This window comes from Phaseolus vulgaris, chromosome 1 (genome assembly GCF_000499845.2).
Source record: "Phaseolus vulgaris cultivar G19833 chromosome 1, P. vulgaris v2.0, whole genome shotgun sequence".
In the NCBI taxonomy this organism is placed as follows: domain Eukaryota; kingdom Viridiplantae; phylum Streptophyta; class Magnoliopsida; order Fabales; family Fabaceae; genus Phaseolus; species Phaseolus vulgaris.
In genome coordinates this window covers 40,768,229-40,776,761 of record NC_023759.2, presented here as the reverse complement: position 1 = coordinate 40,776,761, position 8,533 = coordinate 40,768,229, and the positions used below count along the sequence as shown (strand labels likewise).

The 8,533-nt window shown below is 31.0% G+C and overlaps 1 protein-coding gene across 1 annotated transcript; it reads right to left on the bottom strand.

The window, feature by feature from the left end:
* Positions 1-706: 706 nt before the first annotated feature.
* LOC137814259 (transcription factor UNE12-like) lies at positions 707-4,697 on the bottom strand. Its single transcript, XM_068616885.1, has 6 exons — positions 4,188-4,697; positions 3,445-3,564; positions 3,266-3,331; positions 2,232-2,297; positions 1,668-1,745; positions 707-1,588 (listed from the first exon to the last, which is right to left on the bottom strand). Exons 1-6 carry the CDS (start codon positions 4,503-4,505, stop codon positions 1,358-1,360), a joined length of 879 nt encoding a protein of 292 aa, XP_068472986.1. The 5' UTR covers positions 4,506-4,697; the 3' UTR covers positions 707-1,357.
* Between the last annotated feature and the right edge of the window lie 3,836 nt (positions 4,698-8,533).

The following is an 8,533-nucleotide window of genomic DNA, read 5'->3' as shown; positions in this document are numbered from 1 at the left end:
TAATGTATTTCTAAATTTTAGCACATATCTTTAACGATTACAAATATTAAAATAATAATAATAATAATAATTTATGATAACTTTTCATATTTCAACATTTTTACTAATTCATATTTTATTTAAAGTCATGTTTTGATATTTTTACGTAATTTATATTTTATTCAAAATTAGTTCTTAGACAGTATTGAAAATATTGTTTTAATTAAAAACAACTAAAATGCACAATTTAATAAATTAACTTTTTCAACTATTTTTAAATATAAAAACAAATTTATAATTTTACTTTTTTATCAATTAAAAAAATTAAAATTTCAACCAAATAACCTCAACATCATATACTTTTTCCCGAGTCTCTAATAAAAAAAAACATAAGATATAATTTAATAAATAAGATAGGTGATTTTTATTTCACCATGAAAAAAGTCAAATATACATAATACTTATAATTCTCTTATACAACATATGAAATTCTTTTGTATTTTATAAATCTTTTAAAATCTAAATTACAAATATAATCAGAAAAATCTTTCAAAAAAACTTAAAAAACCCATTACATTCTTCCAAAAAGAAAAAAAAAACTTCAAAAATCTGCAAGAATTTTGCTCAGGTAGAAAAAGACTTGGAAAACTCAACTGAATATCCCCTTAAATCAAAATTGTTTGCCTTTCTTTACCTATTGATGAGTTAAGTCAAGGCTTCCAGTCACTTGAATAAGGTTATAGTTTATACATTGACAAGGATTGGGTGAAAGGAGCACCCACATTTCTGCTTCCATTTCCGTCTGATGAATCAAAATTTAATGATGATTCAGATGAATAGAGAAAAGCTGCCAATTAATTTTGAGTAAACAACTCACACACGCCCTAAACAAACAAAAAGCACCATCATTTTTTTGCAGGACTGGCCATAGCCCAACATTGTTAAAGCAGCTAGTGTCCATTTCAGCTTCCCTATTAAAAGTATACACACCACCCTAACCTTTCAAAAGGTCCCACAGCCCACTACAAAAGCGCTTACATCATGGTCCACTACCCACCATTTGACACAAACAAAAAGAGAAGCATATCAATTCAACTTTTGACAATTTCTTCCTCTTTACTTGAAATTCGGTAAGACAAGATAGGGGTTTGTTTGTATTTTCCAAGGCATTGACATCGAACCCTGTATTGACAAAAGCTGAAACAAAGGCGAAAAAGGAAGAATTATGGCATCTGACTTTGATTGCAACTTGATGCTTTCCAGTGACTTATTTATGGGTTTTGGAACAGACAAATAACGCGTTAGCCGTGGGTCCCAGCAGTATTAGGTGAGCCCCATGAGGGGACCAATAATAGATTGCTAAAAATGTGCCTCAGGTCTAAGAAGGAGGATTAGTTTCAGGCTTGACTATACTAGAAGAGTCCGGTGGCTGTGACTGGTAAATTGCCGATGCTAGTGAGATGGGCATTATACAGAGAGCCTTTGATTGAAGAAACTGCATGGCAGCCCCAACGTTTTCTTCCATAAGCTTAGCTACCTGTCTTTCTGTGCCATCATTTGAGCACTTGTCCCAAGCTGGTCGGTTTCTTGCACCTTCACCACCTTCTTCCTGATCATCACCAAATTCGTTATATCTCTTGAAGATATTAAAAACAAAATTATTTCAACTATTTCTTCACAATAATCACCTCAACTGATGATAATGGTATGTCAGTTACCAGTGGTGCCACTGCACCCGCTCCACCCAATCTACTCATGCTCAAAACCTGAAAGGTAGATGAATCAAGTCATTGGAAGTCCTTTGCAGTCTCAATTTCACACTGCTACAAATCTAAATTTGGCTAGAGAGAAAAGCCTTCTGCTTTTATATTGATATCATGGTTCAAATAATAATGGCATTCCAACAAAAAACCCTTAAAAGTTATTGGACGGTTTAAAATAACTACAGCGCATTAAGCAGCCGGAAAATGTTACCATTTGACTGTATTTAGATATTTTCCAGTCTTAATTGGCCAACAAGTTCTCATCCAAAGTGGCAAGTGGCAACCACAGTATTGTGGGATTCATGATAATGAGTTGAATCCTAACTAATTGACCTCATTGAGATGGGGATAAAACCGTGAAGGTTAATAGATTTAACAGGTAATACCCAGCAAATTATGATAGATCATTATAAACTGTCATTAATTACAAATTGAGACCTAACTTGAAAAATTAAAGCAGAATGGCTGAGGAGAACAATAGCATTTTACCTTCACTTGAAGCCTTAGGAACTTGACATAATCCACAATTTCATCTAACATGGCAGCTCTATCCGTCTGAACATAGTAGAAATGCACCATAATATTAGAAAAAATAAAATAATTCAGGAATTTTCTCTTTTTCTACAAACACTCAGCAGCCATGCAGCAAAACAGAGCTATCATATCACACATATCATACAAAACCATGGCTGAAATCTAGTTCAATTATTTGATACTATTATACTAAGTATTCTTAAAATTTCAATTTTCATGCACACTATGCAGATGCTATTCCAATTTTTTAAAGTTATCCTGGATTAAATTCCTCCCATTGAACAATAATGCCTACTTTAAAATTCCCAAACAGGAAAGGGAGATCATGTAGTTTACACTTAACACATTGCATTCGGGCAAGCTCAGCAGAATTTACAAAAATGTTCAGCTTTAACAAACTCATTGCTTTATTTGTGCAAAAAAAAGCTCTTGAAAAGCCATAAATATTCAATAAATTGAAGCAATTTTACATGCAAAAGCTTCCTATTTTGTAAAAGTTAAATGTTCACAATAAAGTATGAAAGTAATGGCATCTTTTTCTAAGGTGTATTGTAAAAGGAAGACAGAATGTGTGAAAGTCAACAGTGTAAGTGGAGATGGTTAAGTACAAAACAAGTATGTAATGAACAATATCCCCCAAGAAAGAAGACAGATAAGTCACAAGCAAACCTGGAAAAAGGGTCCACTTTTGGCACTGTTTTTTAATTTTTGCAATATTTTTTTACAAATATCATTTTTATTAGCAAGAGATGAATCTACTTAAACACAAATTGAAATTGATCATAAACTGTGTTATTATAAAATCAACAAGCTAGAAATTAAAGGGAATAATAACAAATACACATCTTATGTAAATGTTAACTTGATATTCTTTATCATTTCTAACAGCATGCTAATACACTTTACTTTACCAAAGTCTATTCCACTTGCTAATGACAAATGCAAGACCACATTTAGTAATAAGAAGATACGCAAGAGAAATCACATACCTTGTTGACACTAGGAACAAGTTCTTGCAACGCCCTGATTCTTTCTGCTATTCTTTCTCTGCGCAACTGTAATCAAAAGGTAACATGGAAGACAGAATGAGCTACCACCTTAACCCACAGTTTAAAGGTTAAGTATCATAACCAGCAAACAGTCTGTATTCAAGCATCTAAAAGCTCACCCGTTCAGCTATGCTGTGTGGATCTGTAGCCTGTCCTCTCCTGGCCCGCACCCTAGGGCGTATTGCTGGAGGATGTGGAGCAGCGGGCATAGTAGGAGGCATGGGTTGCCCATGAAAAACCTACAAGAGGGTTATGAATTACCAACCGGATAACAAATGCTACTTGATCCAGTAAGAATAAGAACAGGGAAAAGAAAAAGAAGATTCTCACAAGAAAACAATCATTCAAGGATTACTCAAAGTCAAACATAAACATTCTACATGATTTAAGAGGTTTAAAGATTACAGAAGGTAACCATAAGTGCCTACAAAAGGTATAGATAACCTAACTCAATAAATCATATGCAAACCTAAGAAATCTAACAATATACCCAACAGCCATGTTATTGCCGCGTCTATACCAAGTTGACTACCCTAAAAAACAACTGCGCACCTAACAAATCCGTCAACATGAAACTCCAATAAGTTTAATTTTTTATATACTTTAATTTGGAAGGAAAACACCATTCCACTCCTAGGTACTTTTTTCATCGACCTTTAAAACCGTTTCTTTGCTTGATGTAAATGCAATGGAGGTAATTCGAACATGGCAATCAAAGTAAAGTAATCTTAAGCATATAAAACCTCCCCTGAAACAAACTCTCATATTAGACCGAAACAATTAATTGATGCAAAGCACAGAACTCAGTCTGAATTTAAAATCATATCCAAAAAGAAGAGAATCGAAAAAGGTGGAGGTTTACATTCTTAGCTCTACCATCAACGACGTCGTCACGATACCGCTTTCCGCTAGCGGAGGCTTCCTCGGGCTTCATGAACCCTCCTTTGCCTTGGTCCAAGCTAAGACCTAACTGATACACCGGCGCGTGGAAGGCGGCGCCGGTGAGGTGAGCGTTGGCGTCGGCAGAGTTGAGCTGCAGCATCATCGAAGTCGGAGAAGTAGTACCGGAGAGGCCAACATCGGCGGCAGAGAGGCCTGAGTCGGCAGAAGCGAAGGTCGGGAGGCCGAGAATTTGTTCAAGGAAATCGTCGGCGGGAGCGTCGGAAGGGTTATTAGCCATGAGCAGGAGTTTGAGCTTGGACTGGGACGAGTGAAGTTGAATCGGGCGACTCAGAAACTACATGAAGCGGAAAGTGAAATTGGCGAGCTTGCACTCACTTAACTCTGCTTTTTTTCTCTGCTGGGTAGTTAGCTTCCCACTTTGCACAATGTGGGTGCCTTTATCCTGCTTACAAAAAGCTTCTTTCTTTTTTTTAAAAGGGGCTCTATTTTTGGTATTTACATTCTTGCTCCCCTTTTCCAACTATTTCTGTTCCTATTACTCACTACGGAACTTCTACTACACACTTCTTTTCTCCTTCTTTCCTTGATTTATTTCTTATTAACACCATCCATAACTATCTAAATATCAATTACGTCCTGGAAACAACCTCTAATTCATATCAAGCATCTTTCCTTCCCACATCTTCTTTATACAACTATTCAATCTATTTCTGCACTACATTCTAATTTAAATATTTTTAAAATAATAAAATTTTAATCAGTCACATCTTACTACTAATCTAAATCCAAGTATTTATATACACTCACCTTCTTTTAGAATTTTTGTTAATTATTATTAGTCATTACTATTCTAAATTATCAATCTTTTCCTTCCATACTAGTAAAGCCAAACAATATTAACTCTGCATCCCAATGCCAACCGTAATGCATATTACATATACTTAGAACACCAGTCATTTCACTGGTTTGAAAAAAGAAATAAAAATTATATAAAAAAAAAATCAACAAACTTATCTTTACACACCTTTAATATATTATGTTCTTTGCCTCCTACTGTCCAATTGCAACCATCCAAGATCCAACAATTATTATGTTTGCCAATTTATATTTTTCATTTACCCTTTGTTTTTGTTTCTCTGTTATTTTGTAACAATTATTAGTTTAATGAGACCATTCAGGTATAATCTGTACAGTAAAATTGGAACCATTTCTTGTGAGTACATCACCAAATAAATATTATAGTTATAGTTAAGGTACAATTCTTTATTTTTTATTTTTGTTTTATTCAACACTATTATCCATACACGTTCGTTATGAATGTTAATGTTATATTGTACTCTTAAGTAATTGAGTATTGAAAATTGATGTAAGTATTTGAGTATTGAAAATTATTTGACATCAATGTACTACTGAATGCTAAGATGATGATGAAGTATCAGTGTACAATCAAATATCAAAATTGTGAGATTTTAGTGTATTGTCAAGTACTAATGTATTGTCGAGTATCGAGAACTATCCGTCATCTCGGTATCCTGAACAACATATAAGCGTCATTAACAAGTACTTCATGGTGGTAACATACAAATCATGATTGAAAGACAATTGAATTCTATTGAGTCCGACCTAATCATCCATACAACCAAAGGTCTAACACAACTAGTATAAATAGAAAAACACCTAAGGCTAAAGGTAATATTAATTTTAAACTAACATACTTTACTCAGACTAAGAATTGACTTAAGCGTGAAAATATAAACACAAGTGTCCCTGTCGAGGACTCGAAGACCGAAAAGTCGAGAGAAATTGAAGATCAAGAAGCCTATGCCTTAAAAACTGAGAACAACACGTCTAAGAAAAATTCCGCTCATATCTTTGTTTATATTTCTCTAAACATTTATAATTTCTAAGATATAACAAGTTACTTTAATGTGAAATAAAAGGTTGAGATGTTTATGAAATGAATTAATTATGTTACTATTGTACCCAAGAAACAAATATGTTGTAATCAATTTATTTGACGTGTTTGCTAAGTTCCTACTATTCTATTATTATTAAATTTTTGCCTATAAAAGGCATCACTTGTGCAAATCCAACACTACAGTGTACAGTAAGGAAAGTCTTAATTGAAGAATTTCAGGTGTTGATATATTGTTTGGCAAGAAGAGACCTAGCTTAAGCAACCTCAAGTTGTTTGTTAAATATTTCTAAAACAAAACAAAAAATAGGAAGGAAAACTTATATTAATTTTTCTATAAACTAAAATTACTTTATGTATAGGTTAATTTGTATAATTTACTTGTTTTTTTATTTATTTTACATGATAATTTGAAATAGAAAAATCAAATTTGGAAATTATAATCAACGTAAAATAAAATGGATTATTTAAATATTTTATACAAAATATATATAATTTTATAAATAATTATGACAAACTAATATTAAATATATTTTTTTTCTTCGGACACATATGGGCCTGGACGTGCATTTAGCCCAAAAGTCCATTTTAGTAGCATAAAACTCAGAGTTGGTAAATATACAGATAATAGTAACCATTTTGAATTAAAATGAATTGATTTAACCTTTAATAATTTATTTATGTACATAATAATTTTTATACAAAACAAACACTTTGTTAATTTTCTTTCTGTATTACTAACTAGAAACATCAACAGCACTCTCCTCTCCCTCTATCTTTTTTTTTTTTTTCATTTTTCTACCCACTTAAACCAATCCATATTAGCCCACAAAAATTATAAACTTTTTCTACTACCATTAAACAAGCTTGAAGAAACTAAATCATTTTTTTTTTCTCATTTAAGGAAAAGGGAGAAGTGAAGGACTTTAATATTATCATCACTTGCATGTATTACTGGATTAGATTGGTCACTTAATTCATTAGTTGCAAATTTTGTGTATGATCTATTGGTTCTTTATTATTATTATTTTGTTATTATAGGGTTATAATTCATGCATGCATGGTAAGTATGATTAACATTTGATAATTTGGAAGGTTAAGTTAACTTTTAATCATGATTTAAGAGTTCTGAATTGATCAATTTTGATTTCAATCCGTTAGATTTAACTTAAATGTGCTTTTAATCAGTAAAATTGAAGGAAGATTTAATGAGACTTATTTATCTAAACTAGTCATATGTCATTATTTCTATTAATAGGTTAAACTATTAATATAATTATAGTTGGCTCATTCACAATGTTACTTGTTGATTGATATTCTAAATCCAAAAATTTTCATATGTGTGCATAAAATTAAGCCTTTATAATTATGTACAGCATTTTTTTTTATTATAATTTTAAACCTGATTAAAAAATTATAATTTTAAGAATATTTTGTTATTTGATTTATTTCATTAATATATTTGACTACCCATCATAATTTCAAGAACTAAATTTATTAAAGATGTACAATTTGAGAGACTATATTCCTGTTTTGTTAATTTGAAAAACCTACTTGATAGACTATTATAATTTAAAAAACTAAATTAATAATTTTTCAATTATAGAAGTGACCAAGAATATTTAAAAATTGAAATTAAAGCAAAAGAGAAATATCTTGAAGAGATTAAAAATGTAAAACAAAAACAAAATTGCTCTTATTATTGTCTATTAATCATGGCATATAATTAGAACAATAGAGAAAGAAGCGTTGTGTAAGTTATACATAAGCCTTGAGTCTACCTAAAGAGAGACTAAAATATGTATTGTGTTTTAAAAGCATACTTTAAATGTTACAATTTATTTATTATTGATTAAAAAATTAGTGTGTTTTATAAACTTGGAATGATTATTTGGTACATGGTGTGAATATTTTATCTCGATCAATATGATTAGAATAAAACGGATTCAATTGGATAATCATGTAATCAATTCCATAATTCTGAGACCTATTTACTATAATTGAGATCTAATGATTCAATTAAAAAGGCATGAGATATATCACAATTTAGGCAAACTATAATCAAATTTATTTTTTTAAAATTCTAAGTAATTCATTACTATATTTATTACTTTTTTTTCTTTCTCTTTTACTCTCCTATCTTCTTTCTATATATCATGCTGAAAATAAATATTGTTTTATTTATAAACAATTGTTTCTTATTAAAATAATATTTTTTTAAAACAATTGTTAGAATAAAAGGCTGTTTCAAACAGCTGTTTACTTTATTTAAACATTTGAATAAATATCTTTGGAGATGGTTTAATAACCTAATTTAGTGATAATGTGACAATATTGATAATAGTATTAAGTAGAAAATATATGTTCTCAATCATTCTTAAAAGTTGAAA

Excerpts from the sequence above, each read along its gene's own strand:
- LOC137814259 (XM_068616885.1), bottom strand. The coding sequence starts at position 4,505 with ATGGCTAATAACCCTTCCGACGCTCCCGCCGACGATTTCCTTGAACAA. Across the intron at positions 3,332-3,444 it reads CACACAGCATAGCTGAACGG|TTGCGCAGAGAAAGAATAGC; the intron begins GTGAGCTTTTAG and ends TTTTGATTACAG. Across the intron at positions 1,746-2,231 it reads TCCTAAGGCTTCAAGTGAAG|GTTTTGAGCATGAGTAGATT; the intron begins GTAAAATGCTAT and ends TCTACCTTTCAG.